The sequence below is a fragment of the Helianthus annuus genome, chromosome 1 (assembly GCF_002127325.2).
Source record: "Helianthus annuus cultivar XRQ/B chromosome 1, HanXRQr2.0-SUNRISE, whole genome shotgun sequence".
In the NCBI taxonomy this organism is placed as follows: domain Eukaryota; kingdom Viridiplantae; phylum Streptophyta; class Magnoliopsida; order Asterales; family Asteraceae; genus Helianthus; species Helianthus annuus.
Genome location: NC_035433.2, coordinates 148409245 through 148425635, shown reverse-complemented (window position 1 = coordinate 148425635; position 16391 = coordinate 148409245). Strand labels below are relative to the sequence as shown.

Here is a 16391-nt window from a genome sequence, read left to right as displayed (position 1 = left end):
TCGATTTACGGGTAGGGCCAAAATTTCGCATCTCCTCAAGGGCCAAAATTTTTATATGATTTTAAGAGACGAGGCCAAATTTATTTGATTTTAGGAGACAACTTTGAGAAGAGGTTTACGTAATACGTTGTTTTATTTTGAGTCAATAAATAGAAAAAAGCCGTTGTGAGTAGTTCCTCACACTTTTGATTGTTGCCTGCAGTTTTTTTTCTTTGTTTATCAATTGTTTCCGGAGGCGATAGTGGAAACACAATCATTAGAATGGCCACAAGGCTATGGATGTACCCATCATTTTTGATTTTGTGCCACTTCAGCGTCACATCACTACTCTACTCCATCTTTCACCTCATGAAAACAAGACATCTGAAATTAGTAGATAAATCGAAGAACCAAGATAAAAAATACAAGGAGAATCTGCATTGATAGCACGAGTACCCCAACACATACAAACTTACAAAAGAAATAAAAATAAATAATATTCGCATAAACATCAGTAAATTGGTAACAGATGACCATGAGAATTATCTTCTCATGGAACTTCAAATTCAAATCTAATCTTAACAAAAACATTTAGACCTTTAGATTTTACGGTAGAGCATATGTTTTGCCCTAAAGAGATACCTGCGACTATATATTGCCTTAATCGCGTCCGTGTAAAGAGAGAAGTACACAGGGACGTATAAACACACCAGTATGATAACACTTGGGTAGACTATGAATGGCACTGTGCTTTTATATGCGCTACGATATAGAATGAAAAAGCTGATACCAAAAGCAACGACTATGGCAAGTATAGAGGTCAAAAGTGCTAAGTGACCAATCACCCATTTTTGAAGCATTAATTCGGTGTTCCGTTGGTGACGAGAAAGGACGATGGATAGGAATGTGAGGATCGAACTTGTAGACAAGATAAAGGATATGGCATCCATTACTATAAAAGCAATGAAATGTCTGTCTTGGAGGAGTATAGGTAATCCGTTGTTTTGATCATATCCACCAGGAATTGAAAAAACTACTGTAAATCCTATGGTGCATACAAGCGCAGCTACCACCATGGATTGATTAATTGTTTCATTTATCCACTGCATACCACGGATAACTAGATCCTTGTGGCTCTCTTTGAATAGTTCTTCGGGTGTTTTTCCTTCTGCATTCCTTACTTCTCTACAAGGAGGAGGGACTATTTCCTCTACTTCCTGCAATTAAGACACATAAATAAACGCATATGATTAATGACTATATGAATTTGCAAGCTTCAAGGAATACAAGTACAATCGATAAACAAGAAAACACAATTATTCATTCACTAATTCATCACATGAGCGTCTCAAAGACGATCGCCACAACTGCGCAGATAAACCCCTCTTTCATGGACGCACCATCTTTCCGTCCTTCTATCACAGTAGTTGCCATCTGTGGGCACTCGTCTCCACGGATTTCTTCCTCCCTTTCTCCTCCACATCGGCCGCAACATATACCACCGGTTAAAACCACCGGAGATGCTCTTATACTTTTGCACAAATACGTAAGTACAGAGTATTCAGGGAAGCTCAGTTAGAAAATAATGAAAGGAAACATACAAAAAAAATAAAGAAAAAATATACTATGGAACAATATGGCTAACACTAGCAAACTCTGGTCTAGCGGTATCAAGGTGTATACAAAGTGATGTGGGTTCAAATCCCAACCGCGACTACGAAAAACCAATTACGAGTTTTCCATTAAAAAATTAACATATCAAACAACCTAAGAAGAAAGCTTTGAAAGCTGGTGTATACCTTGTACCATAAGAATTCACTTTGAATCTGAAAAGGAGCAGCCACCCAGTCCTCATAAGCATTTTTCTCCGGATTCTGTCCAACTAAATGAAGGATATTATTGCCTTGATGGTCCGTAATAGGAGTTATCAGATCCTTAATTGAACCAATATCATATAACAGACTGTAGATATTGTGATGGCGATGAGAAACAGAAATATGAAAGATTGTTTGTCCATCATCATTTCTCTTCCATATAAGATCAGGATACTCACGAATCAGCTCAACCAAAAATTTAGTGTTGTTTATTTCTGCAGCAATAAATAGAATTTGAGATGGGTATGTTTCCTTATTATTTTCCACAACCATGGGGCCTCTGAGTATTTCATCAATAACCTTCTTAGACCTTTCCATTATCCTTCCCCAAAGTAATTTCAGTAATGTTGTGGCTTTACTTTCCGGTCTGGTCACCAAACCAATCAACGCCAAAGCTACAAGTAACAATCAAATAAGAAACCAAGTAGATGAACCAAAATCCAATTTACACATAATTACATAATTTTATATATAACAAAAAGTAATCACTAAAAGGAGTTGAATGTTCTTTGAAGGATGCTTACTTGATGTGATCTGACGGATAATAGGCCAACTTCTAACATGAAACGCTGCAGGATTTCGAGCCAATACCTGTAGCACATTCCATGCATGCTTATCTTGAGGAAGTTCTTTATTCTTCTCTAGTATTCTTAGGGCAACATCTAACAGTTCATGAAGAAGAAACTAAAATCAAGAATAGACGTACTTGTGACCCTCTTAATTAACATAAATTTAATAAAGATTGCATACCAAAGATGCCAGCCTGGACACATTTCAACAAAACGTTATCCATGTCATCATTTGTCCAATCCAAGGTACCCATCTGTCTATTGGATATAAAAAGACCATAGAGATAATTCACCATATCATGGTTTCCATGAAAAGCAGCCAGATAGAGTGGTTTCATTTTGTCACTACCACAAATTAAGCGCAGTTCCAGCTTCTTCTTCTCAATCATAATTTTAGCCATGCTAACATTTCCTGAGATAGCTGCTAAACAAAAGGCTGTATTTCCATCTCTGTTCTGCAGTTTAAAGTCATCCACGTCATTCATCATGTTCACAAGATTTCCCACAAACTTGGTGCTATGGCCCGCTGCTGCTGCAACGTGAAGTGGCGTTTCATTATTTTCAGTAATTCTATACTTTACCAATTCTCCATCGCCCTGAAGGATGTCTTTTGCAACTTCCCAGTTTCCTTCTATTGATGCTCTATACAGTGGAACAATGGTATCAAGGTAGCCTTCTCTTCTTCCTCCTACGCAATTCCAGTATTATTCATGTCAATGTTCTATACTTCAAAAGTTAGTTAAGTGCGAAAATCAATCATTCTAAAGTTCTAAAATCTAAGCATTGATAAATGTTATGCAGTAATTATGGAAAATTTAAGGAAAAGAAAGGCATGCATGACTCCTTGTACGACTGCACTTACTATATAATAGATTTACACATGGATGATTGTCTGTTGACGCTTGTGGCAGTTGCACGGTAACGGTTGTGTGGGTTGCCATCTCCTCAGACGTAAGCTTGTTTACCTGCACATTCATATCAATAATAACTATAAAGTACTGTGTAGCATGACAGCACAAGGAGACTTTTGAACATACCTGAAATTGTATGACTAGCTAGTTCTCTAAGTTGAATGTCTTCGTGGGAAATAAATCTTTCTTTCTCACTTTTATATTGTGCCTCATGAATGTGGAGCTAGACGTGAACTTATATAGAGTTGGATTTTTAACCCAATATAATCCACTTGCTTTTTTTTCTACAATATATTAACATAGACTTATAAAGCTAAAAATAGGACAACTATATCTGTTTGGTATGGGGTAATGGAATAGAAGAGGAAATGGAATGGACAAGATAATGGAATGGACGAGGGAATGCAATGGATCATTACCATTCCATTTCTAGTTTGGTTACCATGTGTAAATGGAATGAATTATTATTGTATTTTGTAATGTTTTGTACGTGGCAAGAAAAACGAAGGAATAAAATTAGCGGTGAGTGGTGGTGGTGATCGGTGGTAGTGATTGTGGGTGGTTATAGGTGGCGGTGGCGACGATGGTTGTTGGTGGTGGCGGCGAGTGGTGGTGCGGCGGCGGCGGCCGTTGGTGGTGGGTGGCGGCGGAGGTGGCGGCGGAGGTGGCGGCGGAGGTGGCGGCGGAGGTGGCGGCAGCGGCGGTGGAATCGACAATGGTGGTGGGTGGCGGCAGCGAATGGCATTGGCGGTTAGTGGTAACGGTGGCGGGTGTGTGGCGGCGGCTATCGGGGTGGCGGGTTGCGGGTGGCAGCGATGGCATCGGTGGTGGTGGTTGGTTGTGGCGACGGTGGTGGGTTGTGGTGTTGATGATGAATGGTGCAAAAGGGGATGAAATGAAAAAAAAACATGAGGGTGGACGAAATGATTTTGAGGGAATGGAATGCGTTTTGGAATTGGTGATTCCATTCCATTGACCAACCAAACTCCCTTTTCTCCATTCTCTTGCAATCATCCATTTCATTCCGTCTCTCATTCCTGCGTGCGTGAAGTCCGGGGTGTCGGGCGAACTTGGATATAATGTTGACTCCCCTACTCTGCATTTTCGCAAAAGAACTGGTTAGAGTAGGGAAAACATGTTACATAAATAGAAACACTTGTGAAGGTATTGGATGGTAAGTAAGGCTTGGTTATTTTACAATATGTACATTAACGGAGGATAAGGTTTTGCTAAAATGTTTATACAAAAAAAAAAAAAAAAAAAAGTCCATCCGAATTTCATTGAAGGTGCTCTGACTTTCGATTTTAATATTGCAAAAAAGTAAAATAAAAAATAGCTAGAATTAGTAAAAGCTTTTCTATTAGAATTCCATTGAAGATGCTCTCACCTTCAATTTTTATATCATACTATTTTTATCGAACTGCATCCCCATCTTCTATTGTCTTTCACCTAACAAACGCGTTTAGCAAGTCAAGCTGGCATGCCATTTATAAACAACAAAATGTAAACAATTAATATTTTATTACAAAGGAAACCGTACACGAATTGAATGGATCCAAGTTAACGACTGAATCATATAACATCATCCACTAGTTTATTAGATAGGGCTTTGATTTGATTTTTCAAGTAAAAGATTAAGCGAATGGCTCTCAGTAATGTAACTCACAAAATTTTATATATTCAGACTCTAAGATATTAATTTGACAATAGATATGTAAAAAATATTACTACAAACCATTGAATCGGTAGTCACTCTCTAATCAACCATCTACCTCAGCTCAGAACCATCATCACATAAATATCATATATATTAATAAAATGGCCTTAAACATCATTAGAAGTTGAAAAACCATCATAAAAATAATATGTTTAAAACAACTAGAAGCAGAGTTTTAAATTTGCCATTCATACTGTTGTTGTTGGTGTTGTTTCTGTGTCTGCAACACCACTCAATGAACTCTCCTGCACAACAGCTTTCTTCCATGGATTTGCTGCAGAGGAAGAAGCCCATGCATTACCAGACGATGATAATGATAATGATGTTGTGCCAGTGTTTACAACAGTGGCTCCATAGTAGACAGACCCATGAGCCAACTGCCTCATAGCAGTTGCAGCTCTAGCTGGATCACTGAACACCGCCAATGCGTTTTTTTCATTCAACCACACGAGTTCGCATTCCCCGCCAAACCTCAATACCAAAGCATTTACATCTGCATCACTTGGCTGATCAAACAAAGCCACTACTAGCTTCGGATCCATGTCTACCAAAGGATCAAAACTCAGTGTTAGCGTATGTAACCCTTTCGCACTAATAACCTGACCGGGTGCCTTAGATTTTGGAGTAACATGAACAACAATGAACCCTTTCGGCTCCCTTCCAGCAGCGCTTATAGACAGATTCCATCTCTCGGCAATTACCCTCACTGCGTCTCTCTTCTCTTTCCACATTGGACAGAACACATGCACCTTCACACCACCTCTACCCCTACCAACCACCAACGTCTTGCATCTCTCTTCCACTGCCCAAACCCACTTTGGATCGCGTCTGAACAAGTCCCCCAACACATCAGGATTCTCCGCAAAATTTAAGTTAATCACACCAAAAGCGTCTGCAAGAACTTTTTTACGCTCAGTTTTTACACATTCATCATCACACATACATGAGCTTCCTCTGTCCAAGTGGGATCTTTGTGCCTTTTTCTTCAACTCGTTGAAGTGGCAATTTCAAGATTGCATATACGTCAAGAACATAGTCAGCATCGTAACCGCTAGTGTTGCCGCCAGCATCACAAGGAACAGTTGTAGTTATTCTACCACAACCACATGTTATTTTGACAGGAAACTGACACGTTACATCTGGACATGTGCCATCAGGGTGACAAGGCGATGTACATGTGTGCCTACAGTCTCTACGTGGTGCACGACATGTTTGACCACATGAAGCCTTAACAGCACCGATGGTAGAATCACATGGAGCCGAGTGGCAAGTCCTCAAACAAGCATGCATTCCACACTTTCTTGTTTTTCCACATGGTTTATTACATGTGATATCCTTACATCTGATATCTTTTGAAAAGCACGGTATGTTTCTGAGAACACCATGTCCCCCGATGCATTCCTTTGGTATAGGAGCCAAACAAGGCGGACAATCCCCAAAATGACAGCTGTGAGATGACACATGACCACATGGTTTAGGAATTGAGCAAGGGTGTTGACAAGAAGGAGGCGGCGTACCACAAGCTAGTGGTGGGGGAAGTGAAGATCTTCCACAAGCACATGTCAGGTCAGTGAAAATTATCTCGGGGCAAGGGGGACAGTGGCCGCTGTGACACAATAATCTACAGTCATGCTGCCCACATCTTAGCTTCTTCTCACAAGGTTTGGAACAGAAGTGTGGGTGAGCAGCAGCATTGTTTGAATCTGAAAAAGAGCAGCACTTTTCACTGCAACGATGTCTACCACAGTTCTTCTTGTGCCCACAAAGTTTGTCACATGTGAACGTGTCTATTTCCATGGTCGTATTGAAACATTCCACAGAGCGAGAGGTTGAACCACAACGACATTTTTGAGTAACCAGTACCTGGCATGGTGGACATGGCCCTGGATGACATGTCACTTTACAACCATGTAACCCACACCGGAGGGGTTTGTCACAAATCTGCGGACAGGTCGGTATTGGATCCAAACAACTGCGCCGTTCCTCCTGTAAGGACGAGGTTTTACCACAAGAGCATGTTTTAACCCTTGCTGGCAACAAATCACATTCCCAACAAACACCAGGATGACATGCTTCTTTACAGACATGGTTTCCACAAGCAAGGGGCTTTCCACAGGGCAAATTGCATGAAAAGATACCGTCTTCCCCTATATTTACTTCTCCTTTCACCATCATCTCACCACAAACAACAGCCGTCTCTGTGTTTTTCTTACAGAAACATGACGCATCACTGAGGAGGACCTCGCAAGAATCACAAGTACCCACATGACATATCTTGTCACAATAATGGCGTAGACACTCAAGAGGTTTACCACAACGCTGCCCACAAGAAACAGAATTCTGATCAGAGCATCTTAAAGTGAGGACCTTTTTGCCGCAGGGACATACTCTTGGTGGAGCAAACGCTTTACAAGGTGGGCAAGGTCCAGGGTGGCATTGAAGAACACAACGATGAGGACAACTAGAACTAGAATCAATCTCCTTCTCACAAGGTTCCCCACAAGAATGTGGCGTGAGATACGGATCCCGAGGAGGATCCGGCCTCTTTCCACAAAAACAAAGATAACGGATATCCTTAGAGGACATAAGCTGCTCCGATCGACACCCAGGGCATCCCCAGTTACACCCTTCAGCAGATAGTGCCCCAGCCCACTTTCTAATACAATGCAGATGAAAAATCGAAAAGCAGCAGGAGCATGACCAAATCCGGGCTGATTGCTTCACCATGTCATAGCATATCATACACTCAACCGTCCCCTTAATAAGTTTCTCTTTAATTTCTACAACACGCTGAGGTAAACAACCTGTATTGCTTAAAGTATTTGAATTTCCTATAACACCATTGTCTGAATAACCCGATCCTTGAGGAACGTGAGAGCTCATGTCCACCTACAGAAATACAACTTGCTACGATTAAAACCCGATCCTTGGTAAACAAATGAATGAAGAAATCAACTGAAAACAAAATAACTACCGTATCCCGACTGAAAACACTAGTTTCAACATACAAGAAAAACTGAAATAAGATGATATGTACCACTTGGATTGAGATAAACAGAATGATGATTCCAGTAGACCAAAATAATTAGAGAACGAGATCAAGACAATGTTTCATAGACAATTTATAACTAAAACAAGAACATACCCTTTTATATGTCGCATTACCTGTCACCAAAATAGTAAACCCAATACTCACAAATTACCCACTACTGAAATTAACGTAAGACTAACATAGTGAACCAAGTGCTAAATTAATGAAAATAAACAATACAACATGCATGATGGCCATGAAACGTCGTACCATTAGAAGATGACGTTTACCTGATGTGAATAATAAATGATGAATCAGAAATCGAGGGAAGTGGAATGAGGGTGTTGTTTGGAAAGAAAGAAGGTGAAACCGTTGGGAAGGAAAACTTAGGCACAAACTAGAATACAGATACGGAAACATATCTTTTATTTATGGAATAAATAATGTATACATTAATACCAGCGATCCTATTGATTTGCGTTTATTCACGGAAACAAATCTTTTGATTATGATCAGAGTATTTTATTATTTCTACTTCTTTTTTCGGTTTCAGTAAGTTTACTCATCCGTAGTAGAGACTGGCATATCGGCTTTTTTTTTTTTTTTTTTTTTTTTTTTTTTTAAATACCCGGAAGCGGTTCCTAATCGTATCCGGTTCTTGTATGAGTGTTGGTAGTTCCTACCCGGTTTTAGACCATAATTACTGGAACCGATACTAACCGTTAGTATATCACGAGCCATGGTGGCTAGAATCGGGAATTCCGATTCTTTGACTTCCACCATGACAAAATATCAAACTTTTTATATTCCTCGGCGGTCATAGTACGCGAATAATTTGTTTCTTTATATCTACCGAGTTCACTTGATGGGGCGTTATCCCTCTGTTGTTTAGTCGTTTCATCCCTAACGACATTCAACATTGTTATGATTGGGTCTCCAATCGTAGTCGTACTACTAGAGGCGGACGACCGAGACTCAAACAAATTAGTAGTATGTTTTCCCCATTTTTTTTTCGTTTTGTCCCTACCTTTTCAAAATAGCAAGGTTGCTCCCTGTGGTTTAACAAATTGTTACTCGGGTAGTCTTCTCAATCATGGTTGCAAAAGTCGCTAGGCGCTCCCTAGTCGGTCGACCGGGTAGTTGAGAGTACTCGGCATAGGCGGAGAGTACTCGGGGAGTACTCGGACATGTTAAATTACAAAAAAATAATTTTTGGAAATTAAATATATGTCTAATAACATAAATTTACTACTATTTATAATAAAATAAGTGAAAATGATATTCATTATTTAATATGATAGTCATATAAATTATGTTTGATTATTTTTAAGTCAAACTCGGTCCGAATTGACCTACTCGATCCAATTTTGGCCGAGTTTGATCGTGTTTGATCAATTCCGAGTAATTAGGCGGAGTTAGAGAAAGTCGCCTCGGCAGCCTACCTTGTAGCGATTACTCGGGGAGTACTCGGTCTTGGAAACCTTGTTTTACAACCATGCTCTCAATGGATGAAGGTTAGTTTTCCAGTTAAGTTTATGTGAAATGACTTAACTACCCTCATTTTTATTATTAATAAAGAAAACAAATAAAAACTAATAGGTCATTAAAAAGCAAGTGGGCCCCACAATTGTTCTTCACCATCAACCATCAGTCCCTTTTCTCTTTCTCCTACCTCCTCTACCCTTTCCGGCCATCGGAGGTCGGACAATATTGCCGGAATTGAATAACATATCATCGACAATTATCGCAGACGTGCTATCAACCACCATACACCCCTTGAAACTACCTATATCCAACTGAAACCACTTTAATCTCCGTCTGTCGACACCCCAAATCACCAGAAAGCCACCGTTGATCAGCCTGAAATCATCATCATCTAACGCCACTGTAGGTCACTTACATCCGGAACCTTTGAAAAGTCATCACTAGTACTGTATCATGGGGAAAACCTTTGAAAAGTTTAGATAATGTTGATTCAAATGTAAGGAAGTTGACTTCAGATGGTGAGGATAAAAGGTTTCAACCCAAAAAAAAAAGGTAGAAACAAACCGTCTTTTGGCTCAAAGGAAGGTGATGCCCAAAAATTAGACATGACTACGACTATTGAAACGTGAAAGGAACACGCAAAGTGAAAAGATTAAAAGCAATGAGTGATTTTGATGAGGTCTATACACAACTATTGCAAGATAACATGTTGTTGTCAAAAGAAGAAAAGATTGCTAATTGGAGGGTTCCTGTGGAGGCTGCAAAAATAATCAAACATATGCTGAGGTGGATGGAACCTGGAAAGAGTTTAGGTCACATATGTGGTGTATAGATTGGCGGTAAGTTCAAATTCAGGTCACAACTTAAGATGATCGGTCTTCACTACCAACTTTAGTCTGGTATTGATTATACCAATATAGAAGGAAAGAATTTGCCTATAAGCGTAGTTGACTCTCATCGTTACTCAAATGAAAACAGATCTAGTGATATGCTAATATATAGTGGTCACGGTTGGCGTGGATTCAGTGGTGGTTTGGAGGTAGAGATGGATGGTGGTTGTGATGGTTTGGGGGTGGTAAATGGATGGTTGTAGTCATTTGGTGGTGGTGGTAAATGAGTGAAGAAGATGGGTTGGGGTGTGGTGGGGTGGGGGTAGGAAATGGGTTAAATATTATATTTAAATAAAAAGGTTGGTGTCACACCCCAACCGATGGCGGAATCATCGGGGCATGGCACTGAGCGAAACAGATTGTTCAAAGAAATTCCATAACAACTATTATTACCGAATAGTTTAAATATCACGTCCCATACCGTGACCCATAATTTAGTTATTACAGACATAGATATCCACCAAACAAAACATGTTTCGACAACTCAGATTTAAATACATAAATATAAATTGTCTTGGTTTCTAGACTCTTTCCTAGCCTCGATTTCACAGCAGGAAGAGCAAGTAAGCATTCTAAACACCTGTCACATACGTTAAAATAAAGTCAATACATAAAATGTAAAGGTGAGCATACAAGTTTGATATAGCATATAGAGTTTCAATAGTTTACGCGTAACCAGCACGTACACAGAGGAAAACGAAGCATGTTAATTATCGACATGGACCTATCGATACCAATGACTACGGGTTGAGCGTCCGAGACGGTTCGCAATACATGATTATCACCGTAATTCATGCAAGTAATTGTCCTTAACAACCCCCGTGTGAACGGGTGCTGAGTCCAAACTATAGTACTACGTCGTTAAGGCAGGTAGACAGCATTCCACGTGTAAACACAATCAACAAGCATTCATTAAGTCACGTAATACATGCATATTGGTTAGCGTTCAAATAGTTTGAGTAGTGTGATCGTTTGTGTTTTGATATAAGCAACGTATGTAACACCCAAAAGTGCTAAAAGCAAAAAGGGATCGAGTATACTCACAGTGATTGATTATGGATTGAAGGGAGCGCTGAGAGTAGGGTTAGCCTGAATAGTTCGATAGCACAACAATGAGTAACGTGGAAATGTAAACAAATGTGGATGGATCGAATAGACTGGTCGATCGAACGGCGGGTTCAATCGGACGGGCTGTTCGATCGGCTGGTAGGTCCGTTGAATAGTCCTGGTCGATCGGCCGGTAGGCTCGATCGGCTGGGCCATTCGAGTGGATTGTTTCTTCCTCTGATGTGTTTGTGTATGATGGTTTGAACTTTTGAAGTTTTCGTTGTAGTATATGAGAAAACTAAAATGTCCTTACCTTTCAGGTCGATCGACCGAACGGTCCGTTCGATCGGCCGGCTTAACCGATCGGCTGGGAACTTTAGAAGTGAGTCTCAACAGGATGTCGCTCGATCAAACAGACTGTTCGATCGGCTGGCATTCCCTACTACGAACGAGTTGTAAAATCAATTGAGTGTTGAAGCATAGTATCTCATGATTCGAAGAGTAATGTTTACCAATCGAGTAGCATACACGATCGAACATCACTTCGTCAATAGCATACTTCGTAAAGTTTGAAAAGTGTGAGACCATGTGCTAGCCGATCGGCTGGCCCGGTCGATCGGCTGGTATGTCCGATCGGCTGGGCTGTTTGGAACAGCCTAGCCGTTCGGCCAGCATTTCTGACCTGGTCGGCCTTTCGTCTAACACTTGGCTGTTTGATTATTCGGCGTGCTTTTAAGGTAACTTGAAGGCGAGTTAAACTGTAGAACATGGGTTCTTACTTGTTGCACCGATTCGGACAGGAATCACCCAAATCCGGCCGGTGAACTGCTCGGAACGGTAAATCGACGTTTAACCCGAAATCGGCGAACCTTGTATATAGAATCCGAATCTTGAACCTCTTAACTGTTAGGATGATTAGTTAGCCGGTTCAAGCTCTGTTTCTACCGGTTTTAAGGTTTTGAGTGTAAAAGGTTGAAGAAAATTGGAAATTATTCATAAAAATGTTAAGATTCTTACAAATCTTAGTTTATTTATGTGGAAACCGGTCAGATCTAAACTATTCATGGTTGAATGAGGCCAAAGTTTGGTGTTCTTCAAGAACACCATGATGACATCACCCAAGAACACTTAGATCTTGGTGATTTCATGGTTAGAAATCAAGTTTTGAAAGATAGAAAGGTGTAGAATCATGCAATGATCAAAATCGTACAAGAATTAGAGTGAAAACTTACCGGAGTTGAGAGAAATCTGAGAAAAGGTGAAGAAGAAGGCTGGTTCGGTCAGAGCTTTCCAAAAATAGAAAGTGTGACAATGACAGCCCTATTTATAGGCTCCAAAAGAGGAAAGTGGCAGCCGATCGGCCAGGAGCTCCGATCGAATGGGCTGCTCGATCGGCTAGGAAGATGCTAGCCGGTCGGCTGGCCTGTTCGATCAGGATGCCTCCTGTTCGATCCGCGACCCACTTTGAGTATTTCGTGACGATTTTCGATGTTTCGATTTCGATGGGCGATGATACGAATACGATAGAGTTCCTAGTCAAATTACTTTCAGTCCCAATCACTATATCTACATACAAGCATCTACATTTCACGTTTCCATGTCGGTTTCGATTGAGTTCGATTGCTTTTCGAGTTTCGATTCGATTTTTGATTGATTCGCTTGAATTCCACACCAAACATATAAGTAAACACGCACAAGTAACACATAAGGCACACACACACGTATAATAACACCAGAGTTCGCATAATTCGAGTCTCGAGTTTGATTGATGAATCGATTAACTTGATTATTGATTGATTAACTTTATCGCGTTGTTACTTCCTACTATTCACAGTCGTAAATCGGTCGCATTGATTAAACATTCGATCATTTCATTTAGACAACACTTACTCCACATAATACAAAAAGTAAAAAGAAACATTAACAGTCAAAGAAGTCAATGTTGACTTGGACTTTGACTTTAACTTTGACATTCGAAAACACGGGGTGTTACAGCCTCCCCTTGTTTAGGGAATTTCGTCCTGAAATTAGGCTCGAAGCTGCACATCACCGTGAGTCGTTTACCAATTTGACGTTTCAGATCTTTATTCAAACAGTCGTGGGTACTTGGCCTTCATGTCGCTTTCGAGTTCCGAAGTGAACTCTGCGCCTCGTTTCCCTTCCCATCGGACCTTCACGATAGGGATGCGTGAGCGCCTGAGTTGCTTGGTTTGGCGATCCATGATTTCGACAGGCTTTTCCACGAAGTGTAAGGTTTCGTTGACCTGAAGATCGTCGAGTGGTACGATTAGGTCATGATCAGCAAGGCATTTTCGGAGGTTAGAGATGTGGAAAGTCGGGTGGACGTTACTGAGTTCCTCCGGTAGTTTGAGTCTGTAGGCGACTTTTCCGATCCTTTCCAGAATCCTAAAAGGTCCAACATATCGAGGCGCCAGTTTCCCTTTCTTGCCGAATCTGACTACACCCTTCCAAGGGGATACCTTTAGGAGTACGTAGTCGCCAACGTCAAATTCAAGGGGCTTGCGTCTCCTATCGGCGTAACTTTTCTGTCTGTTCCGAGCTTTCACCAAGTTGTCTCGAATCTGGTGGATTTTGTCAGTCGTTTCTTGTAGAATCTCGGGACCGGTTAGTTGCGAGTGACCGATCTCGTGCCACACAATAGGCGATCGACATCTTCTACCATACAAAGCCTCGAAAGGTGCCATTTGGATACTGGCATGATAGCTGTTATTGTACGAGAATTCCACCAATGGCAGGTGTTTGTTCCAACCACCACCAAAATCTATGACACACGCTCGGAGCATGTCTTCAAGAGTATGGATCATTCTTTCAGTCTGTCCGTCGGTTTGAGGATGGAATGCAGTACTTAGATTAAGTGACGTACCAAGGGCCGCTTGAAACGTTTCCCACAATCGCGAAGTGAACCGAGCGTCACGGTCTGAAATGATGTCACGAGGCGTACCATGATTACAAATGATCTCGTCGGTGTAGATTTGGGCTATTCGCTCCACATTGTAGTCTTCTCGTATCGGCAAAAAGTGGGCTTATTTCGTTAGACGATCGACTATAACCCAAATACTGTCGTGACCTGATGGCGTGGGCGGGAGTTTTGTTATGAAATCCATAGCTATACTCTCCCACTTCCATATAGGTATCGGCGGTTGTTCGAGTAAGCCTGAAGGTCTTTGATGTTCAGCCTTGACTCTTGCGCAAGTTAGACAACTTCCAACGTAGAGGGCAATATCTCGTTTCATGCCCGGCCACCAGTACTTATAGCGAAGGTCCTGGTACATCTTATCTGCACCGGGATGAATAGAATACCGGGTTTTGTGGGCTTCATTCATGATAATCTTTCGCAATTCGGTCCGCTTAGGGATCCAAATTCGGTCCAGATAATAGAATATCCCATCGGATTTGCTTACCAACTGAGCTCCATCGTGATAGATCCTCTCTTTCTTCAATGTATGCTCGTTAAAGCAAGCATGTTGAGCTTCACGGATAAGGGTTTCGAGATTGTGCTCGGCTTGGATGTTTCGGGTACTGAGCACATAACTCTTTCTGCTGAGCGCGTCGACAACCACATTCGCCTTGCCTGGGTGATAACGAATCTCACAGTTGTAATCGTTGAGGAGTTCTACCCATCGGCGTTGACGCATATTAAGCTCTCTCTGATTAAAGATGTGTTGTAAACTCCTGTGATCAGTGTAGATTGTACACCTAGTGCCATACAGGTAGTGTCGCCAAATCTTCAATGCAAAGACAACCGCGCCTAGCTCGAGGTCATGGGTTGTATAGTTCTTCTCGTGGATCTTGAGCTGACGAGATGCGTAGGCTATAACCTTGTCTCGCTGCATGAGGACACAGCCGAGACCAAGGTTAGAAGCATCACAGTAGACAATGAAATTGTCGCTTCCGTCGGCCAGCGTAAGAATCGGAGCGTTGCACAGCATGTGCTTGAGGGTTTGAAAAGCGGTCTCTTGTGCGTTTCCCCACACAAAAGGCTTGTCTTTATGAGTAAGAGCGGTAAGTGGCACAGCGATCTTGGAGAATCCTTCAATGAATCGTTGATAATAGCCCGCTAGTCCAAGAAAAGAACTTACTTCTGACGGGTTCTTAGGCGTAATCCAGCTTTTGACAGCTTCAATCTTCGCGGGATCGACATGGATACCCTGACTATTCACGATATGACCCAGAAACTGAACCTCTTCTAACCAGAATTCACACTTGGAGAACTTGGCATATAGTTGGTTCCCCTGGAGTAACTCGAGAACCAAACGTAGATGTTGCGCGTGTTCGGCTTTCGTTTTGGAATAAATCAAGACATCGTCGATGAACACGATGACGAAACGGTCAAGATAAGGCTTACACACGCGATTCATTAGGTCCATAAAAACCGCGGGTGCGTTGGTTAGAACAAAGGGCATAACAACAAATTCGTAATGGCCATAACGGGTTCGAAAAGTGGTTTTGGGGATGTCTTCCTCTTGAATCCGCAATTGATGGTAGCCTGAACGTAAGTCGATCTTCGAGAAACATGATGCGCCTTGTAGCTGATCAAACAAATCGTCGATTCGGGGCAAGGGGTATCAGTTCTTGATGGTTAGCTTATTCAATTCCCGATAGTCGATGCACATCCGGAACGATCCGTCCTTCTTTTTGACGAAAAGGACTGGCGCGCCCCAAGGAGAGGTGCTTGGGCGAATAAAGCCTTTTTCGAGTAATTCCTGGAGTTGGTTCGAGAGTTCCCTCATTTCGGATGGTGCGAGTCGGTAAGGGGCTTTGGCAACGGGGTTAGCTCCAGGAATGAGGTCGATGCGGAAGTCGATATCACGACTTGGTGGTAATCCGGGAAGATCGTCAGGGAACACCTGAGGAAATTCACGAACCA

At 41.5% G+C, this 16391-nt stretch overlaps 1 protein-coding gene and 1 pseudogene across 1 annotated transcript; both read right to left on the bottom strand.

Annotated features, from left to right (window-relative positions):
- Positions 1-364: 364 nt before the first annotated feature.
- On the bottom strand, positions 365-3384 carry LOC118481142. Its single transcript, XM_035976313.1, has 5 exons — positions 3285-3384; positions 2604-3110; positions 2378-2515; positions 1779-2248; positions 365-1196 (listed from the first exon to the last, which is right to left on the bottom strand). The coding sequence occupies exons 1-5, from the start codon at positions 3361-3363 to the stop codon at positions 579-581; spliced, it is 1812 nt and encodes a 603-aa protein (XP_035832206.1). The 5' UTR covers positions 3364-3384; the 3' UTR covers positions 365-578.
- Positions 3385-5238: 1854 nt separating this feature from the next.
- Positions 5239-7799, bottom strand: LOC110934194 (annotated as a pseudogene).
- Between the last annotated feature and the right edge of the window lie 8592 nt (positions 7800-16391).